This window comes from Carassius gibelio, chromosome B21 (genome assembly GCF_023724105.1).
Source record: "Carassius gibelio isolate Cgi1373 ecotype wild population from Czech Republic chromosome B21, carGib1.2-hapl.c, whole genome shotgun sequence".
NCBI lineage: Eukaryota > Metazoa > Chordata > Actinopteri > Cypriniformes > Cyprinidae > Carassius > Carassius gibelio.
In genome coordinates, this window is record NC_068416.1 from 21,154,833 (window position 1) to 21,173,934 (window position 19,102).

General features: G+C 36.6%; 1 protein-coding gene across 1 annotated transcript in view; it reads left to right on the forward strand.

Moving 5' to 3' along the window:
* LOC127986446 (whirlin) overlaps positions 1-19,102 on the forward strand; it is an 82,908-nt gene that overhangs the window by 48,581 nt on the left and 15,225 nt on the right. Inside the window, exons 5-8 of the mRNA XM_052588707.1 lie at positions 7,335-7,543; positions 9,533-9,569; positions 17,788-18,000; positions 18,861-19,073. Of these exons, the coding sequence (XP_052444667.1) occupies positions 7,335-7,543; positions 9,533-9,569; positions 17,788-18,000; positions 18,861-19,073 (672 nt within the window). The remainder of the gene's footprint in view (positions 1-7,334; positions 7,544-9,532; positions 9,570-17,787; positions 18,001-18,860; positions 19,074-19,102) is intronic.

Here is a 19,102-nt window from a genome sequence, read left to right on the forward strand (position 1 = left end):
TGGTATTGAAGGTGGAGAGAGAACTGTACATGCACTACCCCCACCCACAATTCCTGCCAGCCCGGGACTCGAACTCACAACCTTTCAATTGGGAGTCCGACTCTCTAACCATTAGGCCACGACTTCCCCAAAAGATAAGACATTTACAAAAATCCAACTTATTTCAAAAACTGTCCCCAAACTTTTGAAAAAAAACAAAAAAAACAATCTTTCTTTATTTCTTTCTTTGAAAGTATCTCTAGACAGCTAATATATCAACGTGAAAAATGATAGCAATGTTTGTGCACTGTATTCTACTTTTATAGTATATTTTTGTCTTTTTTGTAGCTTGACTGTAATGGTTGCTATGAGCTGTCTTTGTGAAATGAGCAAGTAAGCCTCAGTGTGTGTGAGCCACCACTCCAGAGTGAAAAAATAGCTTTCATCCAAATACCCCGGCACTCAGAGTGATTGTGTTATTATAGTGTTAGCAGCAGGTGAACCCCTGACCCACACCCCAATATAGACACACAAGCAGAAAAACACAAATGCACAGATCAATGAACCCAGGCGGATGAAACATCTATTTCCTAACAGATCCCTTGAGATGGATTTAAGGCCAAGGGGTCTGTAGAGAGGTTTCCTTCAATAGGTGCAGCCCCATATACACTAACCTGTGTGAAAATTGGTATTGGCAACAAATCGCTTTTTGCTCAAAGCAGAAGTGATCCATCTTGGAATTACCGGACTTCATAAATATTAATGCTGTGTTCCATTCAATTGAGAAAGCTGGAGACTTTCAAATCGGAATTCACAAAGTGACTGCCAGTATGTGGCGTAGAGATAGATTTTGATGTTAAAATGTTTTGTTATGCAGGGTTTAAAGGGATAATTCACCCAAAAATGAAAATTCTGTCATTAATTACTCACCCTCATGTCATTACAAACCTGTAAGACCTTCGTTCATCTTCAGAACACAAATTTAGATATGTTTGATGAAATCTGAGAGCTTTCTGACTAAGGTTGTGCAATTAATCACATTCGATTGTCATGCGCATCTCGTCAGTAAAGCCGGTCCGGTGATTAGTAGTCATCACCTGCTTTCAGATTGAGTGGCACTCATGACACAGAGCTGTAGTTCACTTACAATTAGGCAATATCACATTTATAATCTTAGATTAATCACATTAGATACAAAATGTGCAGTGTTGGGGGGCCTCCAGGGACGAGGTTGGGAACCGCTGATTTACGCGACCTTAAAAATTGTTGCACATCTGTATCAATTTCCTTCAGTCGTTTACACAAAAGAAGATATTTTGTAGAATATTGGTAACCAAACAGCTAATCCCAACCATTGACTTCCATAGTATGGGAAAAATACTGTAGAAGCCAATGACCACTGTCAGCTGTTTGGTTATCAACATTCTTCAAAATATCTTCTTTTGCATTCAACAGAAGAAAGAAACTGGCACAGGTTTGGAACAAGTGGAGGGTGAGTAAATGATTAAGTAGCTAAAAAGCTGAAAAGAGCTACTGATGTGTCCAAACCTGCATTCATTTTTTTCTTCTGTGGAACCCAAAATATGACTTTGAATACGGAACAATATATGTCAGCGGGGTCCAATGTTGTTTGGGCTCCAACTCTCTTCAGAATATCTTTTCTTTCTTATTCCACGCTGCCACAGAGGAATGTGCTTATCACACTCAGGACAGTCGTGATGGATGAATTTAGTCCTATCTCTGAAATGATTATGACCGCAGTAGCACTTTATTCCTCAGGCAACACCAGCACTTGTTTGCAAACAATATCTGTTGTCTTATCTCACTCACTCCCTGCCTTTATCTTTATCTCCAACCCTGGGGTTTAGGAGGTTGAACCAGAGGTGTAAAATGTTAGAGGTCTTCGCGGCGGATGCAGCTCGTAGAGTTTTAATTGGATGGAATAATGTGCTTGCACACTGAGCAGTCTCTCAGCTTCAGTGTTAAAGAGCACAAAATCCCTACTGACCCCTGAAGAGCTGGAGTTAATCAGTGTGCATTCACTCAAGCCTCAGCTTCTGTTTCTGTTTTCGTCTTCCTCTTATCTTGAATGTGATTTTCTGGAGTGTTATTCTTTTATTTTGAATGCATATGTCTTACTGTCTGTGCTTGCTTTATTGCAGTCTCACTTTGGTCTTGTCCTCTATAACTGTACTAAATGTATAATGAGCTATACAATTAAAGCACTTCTTGGCTGTAGGATGGTAAGACACTTACTGGGAGTGGTGTTGCTGTTTGTAACGGTCAAATTACTAAAACCCATAAAAGTATCAAGGGTTTTTAGGGCTTCATTCAGTAACTGAGTTTTTAGTGAAACTCAGCTGCTTCATTAGCTGATATTGTCAACCTGAGGCCGAAGGTTCAGACACAGTTACTTTGAAGTCTTTTGATTCAGTAAATTGGACCCGTTAAACTTTCTACCTCTGCCTGTTTATCTCTCTCTCTCATAGGTATTTATTTTATTTATGTATTTTTACAAGTTTATTTTAGTTTATTTTTAGAAGAAGAAATACATGATTTCCATATATTATTTAATTTTTTACTTTATATTTTATTTTATTTTCAAAAGAAGAAATCCACCATTCCCTTCCTGATAAGTTGCATATATTTAAACTGTACATTTTTAATTTAATTTAATTTAATTTAATTTAATTTAATTTAATTTAATTTAATTTAATTTAATTTAATTTAATTTAATTTTTATTTTATTTTATTTTATTTTATTTTATTTTATTTATTTTTGTTCAAAGGAAGAAATCCACCATTCCCATCCTAAGCTGCATTTTTAAACTGTACATTTTATTTTATTTTTATTTGAAGTTAGAATTTTATTTTAGCTGATTTTAAGTGAAAATCATGGTATTGCCGTGAGATTCCTTGAAAATAATTACAAAACCTTAGAGACTCTTACGAAGTACAGCTTTCTTGTACCTTCAAATGACACACAGAATTGCTTGAATGTCTGTGATCTGCAGTCAGATGTCCCTGCACCTTTGCCCAACGTGCTTTCCACCTTAATAATATTTTATAGCTCATACTTTTTAAAGCTGTCATGATTCTTATCAGTCATATTGAGTGCCGGTTCCCTCTCTATTCAGCTGTCCACCCTGCATCACTAAAGCCAATTCACTTTGGTCCTTGAGGAGTTGAGAAGAAAGTCATTTGCTGTGGAAACTTTTGCTCAGGGGAACCGTACACTTTCACTGTGATATTTAGGGACATTTCTAGTTTGATCTCTTCCTACCTTTACTAGAAAGCACATATCCACAGACAGATACCCATAGAGGAGGAGGCTGTTCATCATAAGAAAAATCCCTCCGGACTAATACAAGCCTTTTAGACTGTGAACGTGACTACTTTTGCACATTTGTAATCTATTTTGAAATGGTCACGCCTCTGTGTGATTGACAAATCCGGTAGTTTCACAGAAGAAGTGTCTGGACTCTGGGAGGGTCTGTCTGTATTGCTGCTCCTGTCACCGTGAGTTAGTAATACTCAAACTTTAAGTACTCTTGGTGTAGCCATAAGTCTTAAACAGCCATTAAGTACAATGATGAATGAAGGAACGGATGGGGTAAGCACCACTTTGTCCGTATTCAGAGCATGACCGTTCATTGGAGAATGGCAGGAAGAAAGACGGAGAGTAAGAAGGAAAGAAACAATGATTAAAACCAGTATAAAAGAATAAAAAGACAAAAAGGTCAAATCTCTTATCCAAGTGAGTATACTGAATACTACAAGAAAAAAAAATGTTTTGATAACTTTATGTGAAATAATAGAATAAAACGAATTATAAAAGAAACAAAACTTGAACTGTGGTTGAAAAACTCTCAATGTCTATCTAAAGCAATTTAAAGTTCTTTTAAAATAACAGACTTAAATGCACAACAGCAACCTTGCAGGTGACAAAGTGAGTGTGTAAAGATAGAAATTTATAGTCTTGTATTTGGCTTACAGCTGCAACCTCTAAACTACTTTGCTAAATGAAGAACGAGTGATGCACTATGCTCTGACATAGAGCAGATGTTATTCCTCTCACAGACCTGGATTTGTAACAAAGCATGATTGCCGTGTGCATTAGCCATGGTTTTTGATTGCTGTCCGGATATTGGAGCCATTTGGGAAAAACAAGCAGCCAAGCCCATTTCTCATCCGTCTTCTCTTCCATCATTTTCTTTCTCCTTCATCAGGAAAGAGAGAAATGTCAGGGATGCCGTGGTCGGGGCGGGCGCTTTTCCAAATGCCAAGCATTTTCCTCATTCACTCTCAAGGGCCTTTGCACCGACAGCAGTGATATCTCTGGAGGCCTCCCAAGTCTGTGCTGTTGGCTTCTTGTCGACTTCCTGTTCTCTCATTGGTAATCGCAGCATCACGGTCGTTGCTCATTTGCATTAAGTTGTCTCTCATGTTGTTAAAAATCAAATGCTTGTTGAAAACAAATGACTGCCGGTTACGTCGCAGCTACTTCGTTCCTTCACTGACAGGGAGTGCAAAGTACAGTTAAAGGGAAGAGAGAGGCTGAACTGCAATGTTCACATGAGGATTATTCATCTTCATCCTGTCTTGATTATACTCCTCACATGATTCCAAGTCATGAGAAATCAGGACAGATTACAGTTTTTTTTTTATTTATTTTTTTAGGTTTGTTTGTTTGTTGCCAATATAGCTATATATATATATAGCTATATATTTCTTTTTATTAGCTATTAGCTATTTGGTGTTTTTTATTCTTTATTTTATTTTTATTTGTGATTTTTTTTTTTGTGGGATTTTGTAGTTTTAGTACTTCAACTTATTTATTTGAGTTGAATTAAATGTAAAATTAAATTAAACTTATGCATTTAGCAGACGCTTTTATCCAAAGCGACTTACAGTGCATTCAGGCTATCAATTTTAACCTATCATAGTTAGTTAGAGTTAGTTGGCCAGCCAGCATTCTATGTTTTCTATCACTTTTTTCCCCCTGATATTTATAATTAATTACATTTCATCTTTATTTCAATTACTGGCAACAGTTTTTAATAGTTTTAATTGTAGGTTTAGTTAAAAACAATGGACCATAGTACTTGTGCACTATATTTCAGGTCTTCTAAAGCAAAGTTTAAATATGTGCAATTCATATGGACCACTTTTATGATGCTATTTTTGCCATTTTATAGCCATTTATAGCACTGTTTTGTTTGGTTTTTAAAAAAAGCAACATGCAGTTTTTTAAATTTTTTTAATTTATATTTTTACTTTTTTATAGCCTTTTATAGTACTGTTTATATATTTATATATATATATATATATATATATATATATATATATATATATATATATATATATATATATATATATATATGAGCATTGACATTTTTGAGAATTCTCATTTTGTCTCTTGCAGAAAAAAGTTTTATAGCCATTTACAGCACTTTTTTTTTTTTTAAAGCAGCTTGGACATTTTTGAGAATTTCTCTTTTTGACTGTTTTGAAGTCATAGAGGTTTAGACTTAAATTTTTTGGTGATCTATTCCTTTAATATCCTTTCAAGAGTTTCTCTCTCACATGCCTCAGTGGTTTGATGTGTTTCCTGTAATAAGCGTATCTGGTGTCTCACAGCGTTTGAACACTCTGGAGTGATAAACTGAAAAGAAATGCCGGAAGATAAACCTGAGCTAATGATTGGCTGTTTCGCTAGGGAAAGCAAGAGCTTGAATTTGCTGCATCGATTTCAAACACCTCTCTTGTGTTCTTTGGGAAAACAAAGCTGTATTGCGTCTAAATTGATCAAGAGCACAATTTATTAATATCATGATTACTGCAAAGCCTCTTTAATTACCCTCAAGCGTCTTTGGGCGGGCAGAGGGGCAGGCGGCTATTGATCAATAAAGAAAGCTGGGATGAAACTGAGCGATAGTGATGAAAACAGGACAAGAGCAAGATAAAGAGAAATGGAACTAGTTTGCTTTTGTGACGAGTTAATCCCAGAGTAAGAGCTTCAAAATAGAAATATTTTACTCAGAGCCGGACTGACAAAAGAAGAAACAATGAGTGAGATAAATGAGTGACAAGCAGAAGGAGCATGGGGAAAAGATAAAGAGCAGATCAACGGGTGGGAGGATGAATGGATGAGATGAGGAGACTTGTCAGAACCATCCAGAAGAAATGTACCCTGTTTGTAGCACTAAAGCTACAGCATGTCTCTTTTTTTGGCATCTCTTCAGTTTCTCATCCAATACTGAGAAATGAAGCGATTGATTTAAGACATATTACATTTACAGTAAAAGCAGGACTACATGCTTTGCCAAACTGGATTTTTTTTAGTAGCATGTGGTGGACTGAAATAAGAAGGCAAGATGTTCTCTTTCTTCTTTTTTTATCCAGCGTTATTATAGAGTTTGCAGGTTAAAGGCAATGAAAGGGTATCATGGGCTAGTGTTGCGGGTCGGGTAAAGAAATTGGCACTTTATTTGCGGAGCGGGTCATTTAAAACAAAAACAAATTCATGTATGTTGCGTGCAATTCCCTAAAGCCTATATTTAATGTTTGGAATATATGTTTATATTTTAATAGGTTCTTTGATAAGGTTACAATACAGTCTACGTAGAACATAACTTGCGTGATGTCCCCGATGCGCTAGTCGTCTCAGTCTGGAAAAACATTCGAAAATTTAGGCTTTATGTGCCATTCAGAACCTACTGGGGTTTTCATTTCGCTGAAAAGTATCATTAGCACATTATTATAACTGAAATTGAAGTATTAATGAGATTAGTGGGAAAATGCCCTCTATATGTAAAAAAATTTATAAAATGCCCTTAGATAAAATATAAAAAACACGCAGATTTATGTCACAGCTTATAGAAAACTTATGAGAATATCACTTTCGGAATAAACCATATTTGCAAAAGAATATTCTATCAAATAATATTTTAGCTTTATTACAATAAATGAAAATTCATTTTTATAATAGTTTTAAATAACAAAAACATTTGAAAATGTAGGCTATATGTGCCATTCAGAATCAGCTATTATTTATAAGTATATAGCATAGTGTATTTTACTTGTGCTCTTTTTAAATTCTATTTATTAAGTGGGCATGAATATTTAAAATGTTTGTCTATGGGTGCGTTCCTTTCAGTAAGTCATCATAATTTTGACTTTCTTTTCTGCTGTTCCACAAATTTAACCTGACCACACCACTCTACCATGGTCGACTTCTGGATGTCCAGACTGCCCCATCTCTGGCCTCATCACAACCCCCCTTTACCTCCTGCCCTGCTCTGCCACCGCCAGCCCACCCACCTTCTCCTCTCTCTGCTCCATCATCTCCACAGGTCGGCGATCAGATCCTGGAGGTTAATGGCCGGAGTTTCCTCAGCATCCCACACGATGAGGCCGTGCGAGTGCTGAAGTCTTCACACCACCTGATGATGACGGTGAAGGATGTCGGGCGACTACCGCATGCCCGCACTGTAGTGGGCGAGACAAAGTGGATCACAAGCTCGCAGATTACAGACAGCTCGGCCAGCAGCAGTGTCACGGGGTGAGTGATGCGGTGATGGGAATGTGAGGAAACAAGGAAAGTTAGAGAGATAAAGGAGTCATGTCCATAGATGGGAAAGCTACAGTATTAACTGGTTTCGTTCCTAGATGAATCAGTGTTTCTGAATATATATATATCAGCCAAGAGGCTGAAAAATGTTGCAACCGATTAGGAAAACAACTGATTAAAAAAAAAACTATTAATCCACACCTCTCCAGTCCATCAATTAACATCTAGTGTACTTTGCAAAAAACATGCAGCTTTTCACCTCACAAGATGTTACTTGCTGGACAGGTTTACTTGTGGATTAATGTCATGGTTTAATCAGCTGTTTGGTCTCTCATTCTAACGGCACCCATTCACTGCAGAGGATTCTTTAGTGAGCAAACAGTGTAATGCTAAATTTATTTTTCAGATGAAGAAACAAACTACTCTTGGATGACCTACAGATGAATATATTTTCAACAAATTTTCATTTTTGAGTGATTTGGTACAGTACAAAAAAAAAAAAAAAGTATGCCAATGTCATTTACTGACAGTTTTGTTAGTGTCCAAAATCCATATATTTTTAGTAAATGTTTGCCTATTATACATTTCTAGCACTGTCTATTGCACATTAAGCAATACTAATGTTTCACCTAAAATAAATAGTTCGCTGATTTGTTAATTTGTTCTTAAATACAGCCAAAGTCATGCCTTGGTGCTTCGAATTAATGTTCTTGTTTAAAAAAATTAAAATGTTCTGTACAGTTCAGACGCAGTAATTTAATTAGGACTGAGGTGAAGCTTCCAGGCTTAGTTTAATTTACTGTTATAAGAGCAGATTATACAATAGCTGCGTTTTAATTATTTAATTCTGAATATCAGCTTCTTTCCAAACCCCCGGGCTGCTCGCATTTGGAGGACTGTAAATTAAGGAGTCATGTTCATGGGATTATTCCAGACACTGCTGGTCTTTCATGGCCTGTTTTTGGAGAATATGAACCTGTGAGTGTGTGCACTATGAATCTGTGAGTGTGTGCAATATGAACCTGTGAGCACACTAACGGATCATAAAGCAGCTCAGGTGTGTATTGTGCCAGTTCTCTGGACCTTCTCTTTAATGGAGGTTAGCTGATGAGGTGAGCCAGGGGCTCTGCTGTCATGCCAAGGGGAAAATGCAAGGTGGCATTTTATAAAAATGTTTCTCAAGTTCAAGCTCAAGTCAAAGCCAAGGACAGAACTGCTACAGGGAAGTGTTTGTACCTATCATTGTTACCGACCAGTTTGACAATTTGATAAATAGCTGTTCTTGATATGACTGCAAAACTATTGCAGAGTAATACAAGAGACGTGAAGCACAGCTATGTTGGAAAACTATTGTCACAATCTTCAGTTATACAGTTTAGTGATCATTATACAAATGGTTTTGACCAGAGAATGCAGCGATTTGCCATTCAGCTGTGATAATGTAATCTGATGTAATATATAGGAATATATGAGAATTAAACTCCACCTTTCAAAAGTCATGGTGTCACACCCTAATCAGCTAATTACCTCAAAACACCTGCAAAGGTTTCCTGAGCCTTTAAATGGTCTCTCAGTCCGGGTCACTAGGCTACACAATCATGGGGAAGACTGCTGATCTGACAGATGTCCAGAAGACCCTAATTGACACCCTCCACAAGGAGAGTACGCCACAAAAGTTCATTGCTAAAGTACTGTACACACTGTACCTGTACTCACCGAGGCTGCATTTATTTGAAAATGTACAGTAAAAACTCATTTAAATAACTCTTGCAAAGATGCAATTTATTCAGCAGCCGTTACTCCAGTCTTTAGAGTCACTAAATCTTACAGAAATCTTACAGAAACCAGAAACTAGATCACTTTCATATATTGCAGTGTGTCAGTGTCTCTGTATGATTCTGTGTCTATTTGTGGATGTTTGAGGAGATTGTAGAGCATGTATATGCTATTGATTTCTCCATGTTTACCTCTCTCTCACAGTCTCTCTCTGGACCAGGGAGCATCAGCATCAACAAAGGTGAGTACCATGTTTCTATATTTGAGCAAAATGTTCTTCACAGTTTAGTTTCAGCAGCGTTAGAAGAGTGAGCAAGATAGTTAAGGTGATCTTTGAAGAGCGCTCTGCAAATGCTGGTGAGCTCTAGACCATTTAGGATAGATGTACCCTATTTATTGTCATTATAGAGGTGCTAACAAGAACTTATAATGGTCTTTTGCACTATGCGGTACATTTATCTTAATTAGATCTGTAAGATGATTCCAAATTAAATTTAAATGTAAACAAATGAATGGTACATTTACATTTAGTCATTTAGCAGACGCTTTTAAACAAAACGACTTACAAATGAGGACAACAGAAGCAATAAAAATTAACAAAAGAGCAATGATGTGCAATTGCTATAAAAGGTCTCAGTTAGCTGAATGCAGTACATGTAGCAAGGTTGTTTTTTTATTATATAAGGAAAATATAGAAATAGAGATTATATAGAAAAAGATTGGCGCAATCTAGGTTAGAGGGACAAATAAAGATGGAAGATATGTGTTTTTAGCCGATTCTTGAAGATGGCCAAGTACTAAGTTGGGCAGGTCATTCCACCAGGAGGGAACATTTAATGTAAAAGTCTGTGAAAATGATTTTGTGACGTTTCAAGCGATGTTCACTTGCAGAATGCAAGCTTCTAGAGGGCACATAACTCTGAAGTAATGAATTTACATAAAGAGGTGCAAAGCCAGTGGTGGTTTTGTAGGCAAACTTTAATGCCTTGAATTTTATACGAGCAGCTATTGGTAGCCAGTGCATATTGTTGCGCTTTATGGATTAATTAATTGTAAAGGTTTGATAGAACTGGCTGGAAGATCTGCTATAAGAGCATTGCAATAGCCCAGCCTGGAGAGAGCAATGTTAATGCATTCTATTAATAATTAAACATTTTAATAATAAAATACTCAATTGAAGTGTAATTCAATTACTTAAACTCATTTGCTGAACCTCTAAATGAAGATAATTAGTTACAGTACATACGTTAACTATAGAAATTACAAAACGTGTCTTTTTGTTCGCTCATCCCAAGACTCTTTGTAAGTGTCAGAGCTTGACCGGAACATACTTCTGAAAGTATTGTATACTTCTTGAACACTTCTTTACAAAGATATACAGTACAGACCAAAAGTTTGGACACACCTTCTCATTCAAAGAGTTTTCTTTATTTTCATGACTATGAAAATTGTAGAGTCACACCGAAGGCATCAAAACTATGAATTAACACATGTGGAATTATATATGGAATTATATACATGACAAAAGTGTGAAACAACTGAAAATATGTCATATTGTAGGTTCTTCAAAGTAGCCACCTTTTGCTTTGATTCCTGCTTTGCACACTCTTGGCGTTCTTTTGATGAGCTTCAGGAGGTAGTCACCTGAAATGGTCTTCCAACAGTCTTGAAGGAGTTCCCCGAGAGATGCTTAGCACTTTTGGCCCTTTTGCCTTCTGTCTGCGGTCCAGCTCACCCCTAAACCATCTCGACTGGGTTCAGGTCCGGTGACTGTGGAGGACTCTCCTTCTTGGTCAAATAGCCCTTGAAGCCTTCAGTGTGACTCTACAATTTTCATAGTCATGACAATAAAAAAAAACTCTTTGAATGAGAAGGTGTGTCCAAAAGTTTTGATCTGTACTGCATATATATATATTATTAAGTTACAGAGTTCAAAAGCTACAGAATAACAGGAATGCAGCCTAATCAAATCCCTCCAGGATCTTTTTTGCAGGTCTATTTATGTTCAAAGAGCCTCTCTTTTGTCCTCCATAGTGAGGATATTTTGTTGTTATGCAAATGAGCCATAGTGAGTGATTAAGCTGCATAATAGATCAGACTCGTGTATTTGCATTGCTTTGATAACCTAAAGAACATGAACTAAAGAACTTACCTTAGCCAGAGTAATCGCAAGGGAAAAGGAGTCAGAATCACAGGTCATTTCATATTTGGTCACATATCATTATTGGTTGATATGGGAACAGGGCGACTGTGGCTGTGACTCTAGGCAGGCAATCACACACCTGTTCCTGTACTGTGGCTAGAAAGAAAGAGGACGTTTGTGGACATAATGAGGAGAACAGAAAGACGTAGGAAGGACAAGAGATGGAAGAGAATGGGATGAAAGAGGAAGGTGGTATCGCTGTAAATTATCGTCTCGGTCTGGGTAAAGAGAGTGTCAGGTAGACGCTGCCAAGAGGCTTTGATCCCCTGGGCATATGGTATCCAAGGTGATCTGTATTCAGACTGGTTTCCGCAAAAGAAACATGCACTTAACATTCTTACCATCACTGTGTGTGTGTGTGTGTGTGTGTGTGTGTGTGTGTTTGAGACTGGTGTAAAGCCATATTGTAATATATGAGAGAACAGGAAGTAATAGAAGGGTCGATCTCTAATGCGGTACCTTTTGTACTGCGACTTTTAGAAAATGATTATGCTTATGCAATATAAAAATGTATTTCTATAATAGCATATACCACACTTTCAGATATGTTTTGATCCAGATCCGGTACATAAACTTATTATTAACTTGATTAATGTTAGTCATTGGCAATTACAGGATATGTTACAGTACTTTGACTTTTAAGCATCTTTTTAAAATTATATTATACTGATTTTCTAGATTAGTTTTTTTTTCTGTTGCTTTTGAATCAGAAATGATATTACTTTCAGGGGGACAAAGGCAATAGTGAACTGTTTTTGTTAGTAAAGGGCAAAAAAAATGTAATAAAAAAAAAAAGGATTTCTAAAAAGAAGCAAATTGGGGACACATATAAATTGTTTATCAATTAAAACAATATTCTTAATAAAAACCTGTTTTGTTTAAATTTTCTCCTGGGGAAAGGAAAAAATTAAGGAACACCTGGAATAGATTTTAGTAAATTGCCTGTTTAATTAGAGCAGCATCTGGGGGCACAGCAAAAAATATTAGTGAATTTATTTACAATTATCACTTTTTGATAAGTGGAAACAAACTAATAGAATTTTCATCCATAAAAATTGTGAGTGTAATGTTTATGAAATATATTTAGCTGACCCAAAAGAGCTAAGCTGAGTTGAAGTTTACTGACTTTTCTGCTTAGCAATACTAATATTGAATTAATGCAGAAAGTGCATTGTAAGATAAAATATTCAAAACATATTCAATAATACTACACCAAATAATATATATATATATATGTATATGTCTGTATGTATGTGTGCGCACACACACACACACATACAAATACATCCATCAATACATACAAAAAAAATAGCGATTTTATAAGAATTATCATCAATAACTCAACCTCAGGGCATTCCAAAACCTATATGATTTTATTTCTTCTGTGGAAAATAAAAGGTGAGATTTTGAGAAATGTTTTAACATTTTGGTATTTAAAATAATAGCAACCAAAACGAGAAATGAAGACACAACTTTTCTGCATGAACTATCCCTTCGAGATGTTATATATTATATTATATGTTATAGAAATATGTTAGAGACACAAAATGGCCTTCATAACAGGAATAACTCTTGTTAAAAATGAAAAAATATGGATAGAAGAGAGTACAAGAATAGAAGGCATAAAAAGACAGGATGGGATAAGACAGAGGCGGAGAGATTGTGAAGAGGAATAAAAACAGCAAGGTGACCCACCCGATGATCAGGGTTTTACAAGGTCCTCCTCTGTAAGCCGAGGTTTATGCACAAAACAACGGATTCCAATAAAGCCTGGGCAGTGCGTGAGCTCTGACTTATTACGACGGGGCTGATTATTGCATACAGTGGGAATGACAGGCTAAAGGACACGGTTAGATGAAGTGTCTGGGCTCATGTCTGTGGGCTATGAGCTTTTGCAGTACTCACTTTGTATTCCAAAGACTCGCAGCTCTACGATGCTTCAGAGGACATTGATAAGTTACATACATCAGTTTGTGTGAGAGAGGCACAGTCAGTCATAAATCACCCCTGATATGTAGACACAAGTGTGTAATTGTATTTACGTTATGCAATTCCTATGAAATAACGGTTCATATTTTAATCATCACAGTAGCTGCAGTAAAAATGCATGTCGCAACAAACATGCATTGCTTAACAGAAGCAATTTTTTTTTTAAATAACATATTACAAATGTATATAACAAATACTTTTTTTAGTCTTTCAGTTCCCTTACAAGATTTTCCAGCATTTGCCTGCAGAAGGATCCAGGCGTATAAATTGATAATCACATAAATGCTTCATTATGTTTTCATCAGTATACATTTAAAGCTCCCCGCAGACAATTAATAATTGGAAAAGTAATTGTGTGATGCTCAGTGAGCGGTGCTTTGATTAATTGTAGGTCAGGTAGGAGCAAGTGTTATTACTTTTCAGAAACATTCTAAACTGTATCACACATTCAACAGACAGCAACCAGTTTACATCTGTAGCATTGACTGCAGCTGAAACTCATTTCTGATTCAGATATTTGAGAGTGGGTTCACGTCTGGTTGTATTTTACGCTCTCTGCCTAGTTTAACACTCGCAGTGCTCACAAAATACGAAAACAGAGTTACATAATGTAGGGTCACAACTGGGATCTGTCCCAGTCACATAAGAGAACTTCTGCAATATTACAATTACTCTGCCTCAGAAGTTTCCTGTAGTTGTGGGAAGTTTTTTGCTTATTTGCAGGCCAGAATTCCTCGCTGTGTGACCTTGTCGAGTCTTCGCTGAGTAAGGCGCTTTTTTCCACTGCCTAGATCCTAAGCGAGGCTTGCGTTGTATGACGCCAACCCCTTCTGTGCCAACTCATTGCAGCTTAAACCCATTTCAGCTGCCCTCATTTCGAAGCTAAGTGAATTCTCCAAATTGACATTGCCCTTTTAAGACCAGAACTACGGTGGCCCTCAGGGGTCTAGCACAATGGCATTAGCACAGTAAACAAAGCACAATAAAACATAAAAATATTGAACATTTCTGAAAATGGGACTGGAGGTTCCCCTGACAAATCCTAATACACTTAAAGGTGTAAGGCGACATATAATTCATCCACCACTTTGTTCTTTTTTTTTTTTTACCTCTGCTGACACATGGTTTGACAAGCTGCTTTTTTAATGTTTGGTTTGGTCTGTGTACAAGAAAGCTTGCTTATCTGTGAGCGTGTATCTCCGGTGTGCCTTTAGGACATCTATTGACTGCTCGGCTCTGCCACAGTCCTAAAAAGAGGTGTAAAAATCTATCATCGCTTTGGGAGAGACGTGCTCTTCGAAGCGCAGGACTTAATGTAGCTCAAGAGAGAGGAAATGAAGCTCCGATTTCGACATGGGCCATAGTCGAGTCGGGATGGTAATATTGTCTGAGAGGCGAGATGTTGAAGAGCTTAGTCATTCTCCCCATGCCGTCGGTAAGATTAAAACTCTGATAATGAGACAGATAGAGCTGTAACCGACAGCAGCTCCCGAACACAAACATTTGTCATTTTAATTAACGTCTAACCAAGGTGACACTGATCTTGATCATCTAATTATTTAATCTATTGCTGAGTGGCCTTATGTTTTAGCAGTTAGAGCTAATGTGACAGCAGGAGTGAGATTAATTTGTTTTCAAATAATTTTGATGGAACAGAAAGACTTTAAAAGTCATGTTTTCATCTATCTAGCTATCTATCTATTGTTATATCAGTTGATCCATCCATCCATCTCAGATTGATTTTGGTTGTGTTGGTTCATTTATATTTTTATATTATTTTTTTATAATATTCAGTCCCACTTCAGGATGAACTACTCTGTGTTTTCCTGGCCTTCACTTTGCTGAACTTCTTCCAAGGACGAGCCTTCTTTTAGTCCAGAGACATATCCCCTATAGGGCACCTTATTTCATTATTTTTACATTTGCATTCTATTTTATTTGAGAGAAAATTCCTTTCCACTCTTTTTAGAGGTGAGTCATCTCAAGTTTCTTTCAGATAAAGCTCAATCTAGGGATAAATTGTCTCATTCAAGCCCTATTCAAATCCACTGGGGTGTGATGTGTGGGAGCACGGCTGCAGTCTCACAACGCGGTTCGGGCGGACAAAACACTTGTTCTGATTGTGCTGTCCTAAAGTTATGATATTGATCAGCAATTATGTGTTCCTGTGATTAAAGAGGCTGCCAGTCGAGTGATGTCATAATGGGTAACCATAAAGGTTGTAACGCTACAGATGGCGCGTGATCGATCCCATCTTGGCCGCTATCATTCTAAAGGAATTATATAACCTCACATTTTTCTTGCTAGTTTATTGATCATCTTTTGTTGGAGAGATTCTGCTCCAGCTTTGCTTTTTGTAATAGAGCAGTGGAGCTGATATCCCAGAGTGCTGTGCAGGGCAGGGCTTTTGAACCTCTCAACATCAAACTAGACAGAGACGCTTGTGTTCTCATCTGAAAAGTCTTATAGCTACTATATATATATATATATATATATATATATATATAGTACAGTTCAAAGGTTTGGAGGTCAGTAAGAAGAAATACTTGTGTGCAGCAAGGATGCATTAGATTTATCAAAAGTGACAGGAAGAATTTACACTGTTACCACACATCTATTTCAAATAAACACTGTTCTTTTGAACTTTCTATTTATCAAGGAATTCAGCAAAAATGTAATAAATTTACACAAAATAATGAAGTTTTCAGCATTAAAGCACTGGAGTAATGGCTGCTAAAAATTCAGATATAAATTAAATATACTCAAACAGAAAACAGTTCTTTTAAATTGTAATAATATTTCACAATATTACTTTTTGATTAAATAAATGTGGCCTTGATAAGCATTCTTTTAAAACATATAGAAATCCTACCATTTCTAAATAGTGTAAATTTATGTAAAAAAAGTCTTACTGACCCAAACTTTATATATCTATGTGTGTGTGTGTGTGTGTGTGTGTGTGTGTTTATATATATATATATATAATGAATCTTGGCTACAGTGGTTGGCTTCAGCAATGTTTCAGAAACAGTTCGTTCTTTGGGTGAGGATGAATTTCAGTTCAACAGCACAGCTACTTCATGAGTTTCTAACTAAGGGAATTTATGTGAAATCACTGGGTTTACAGAAAAGAAAGTGGAAATAAAGTAAATGGATGACATAAATTATAGTCTATGGACTCTGGCCCTGGTGAGATTAATGTATTAGGCATTTATTTTTTTAGGGTTTTTTTTCTGAACTTACACAAATTGTATTGTATCACATTCAATAATTTCCCAGGTATTTGTTCACTGTGCCGGTTCTGTTCTTAATTGTGTTCTTTTAGTCTCTAGCTTGGGTTTGCAAGAACAGCAACTTTCTCGACTAGTTATTCTTCAATGTCCAGGAAAGGACATTAGCCTCATGGGTCAAACCGGTCAGGGAAATTTCCTTCGAAATACTGTGAAAATAAATGGTCTGTCATTTGATGCAACGGAAATGCATTAGTTCCTGTGGGAGTGCTGTACGATAGAGCTTATCTAACTTGCAGCGTTTAAACACAAAACACACATTGTTCTAAAGAGAAAGAAAAGAATAAGGGCAAGAATAGTTCAGACACGTTCAGCATTCACTCATCTCAACCGCTGTCTCTGTCTGTATTGATCGAGCTCAGTTCAAAGCCTCGTGTCTTTTGACGCTTTGATAACATAGACACTAGTGCTGCTCGACTGCACCTGCAAACCAGACCGCTGACAAACATGCATCTCCACCCAACAACATTCAATAGGCTGTTCAAGCAGACATAAGTAGATGAAATGAATTTAAGGCATGCGATACACCACAGATTGATCTAAAGTGTACATCAAGCCCATCTCATAGGTCGGTGTGTAGCAAGCAAGTTAGTTATCAAGCTAGTTTTCCATATTGGTTTGATTGAGTGTTTTGGTATCTTGGAGAGCATGTAATTTCTAGGCTGAGCATTACACTGATCAATGATCATGTTGATTCTGGAGCAGTGCTTTTTGGTTAGGAGACTAATTAAAGGAAAAGCTGCTCTCGAGGAGAGAGGCTGAAACATGAGAGAGAGCAAATTGGGAGGAGGGTAAGAAACGCCATGGAGATGAGCGTTAGAATATCAGTAATGAACCAGAGACTTATCCAGTGATGTTGAAAGATTTCAAATGTGTGCTTTGAGGCTCAGTGAGCCACAGGTGTTTGAATATCAGTATTAATATTGCATTTCTTCTCTTGAAATATTTGCGTTTCTTCTTTTCACTATTGTCCTCAGGGTGGCTTTTATAAAGGTGTGGCGGGATCTCAGGTGACTCTGTCCAGTTTGGTGAATCAGAGCAGGGCCATGCTGGAGGAACAGGCCAGACATCTGCTGACCGAACCAGAGAGGCAGACCATGGGCTACTACATCCAGGAGTACCGCGATGGTCACATCGGTGTTGAGCAGCTGGTCATGGCCCTCTTTGAGCTGTTCAATACACATGCCAAGGTGGAGGCATTTAAATTACTAATGTTTTTGCTCACTAGTGTATTTCTTTAGTATTTATACTTTTATATTTATTGTTACAAAGAATTGAAAATAGAGTAAAAATAGTAATATAGTAATAGTAATTATAAAAAAAGATTTTCTTTTTATTTTAAGATTTAATATGGTATTTTTTAAAACTGTGCAAGTTTTTTGATTCTTTGTCATTTCATTTATTTTCTTATGACGATAATGCTGGTTTATGACAGTAAATTTATTAAGGATACACTATTGTTTTGCACAATTTATTGCATTTACTTATCAAGGATGCATCAAAAAGTGAAAGAAACTTTATAATGTCACAAAAATGTCTTTTTTAAATATATGATGTTCTTTTGAATTTTCTATTCATCAGAATAAGAACCCTGTCTGTGTGTGTGTGTGTGTCTATATATATCCCTATATATATATATATATATATATATATATATATATATATATATATATATATATATATATATATATATATATATATATATATATATATATATTAAAAACAGAAAAAAAAATTGTTAAATTGCAATAATTTCACAACATACTTTAGTTTATAAAAGATTAAAAACCCTTATCATCTCTAAACTTTTTATATATATTTTTTTAATTAAAGACGTTTACTGGCTGAATGAATTATTAGTAATAATATACATAACTCTGACATTATCCAGAAGCGCCCTCAGTATATTGTGCCATCAATGTCTGGTGATTTAAAGCAAGTATAACCTTAAAATACATTCCCATTTATAAACATATTAAAGCCCCTGAGAGTTAAACAATCAACACGAGCCCGGTCACATTCATGTCTCTGTACGTGTGTGTGTTTGCAGTTCTCTCTACTATCAGAGGTGAGGGGGCTCGTGACCCCTCAGGATGTGGAGAGATTTGATGCCCTGGTTTTGAGACGAGAGATTGAGGCCCTGAAGGCGAGGCAGGGTGGCGGAGCTGGGTTTCAAGACTCCTCCTCCATGGTCTCGTACCCTGATACACTGGCCTCTTCCTCAGCCAGCTTCATGACCAACACCACCCTCAGCTCCGCACGGGTAAGAAAGAACATCCATATATTCAAAAT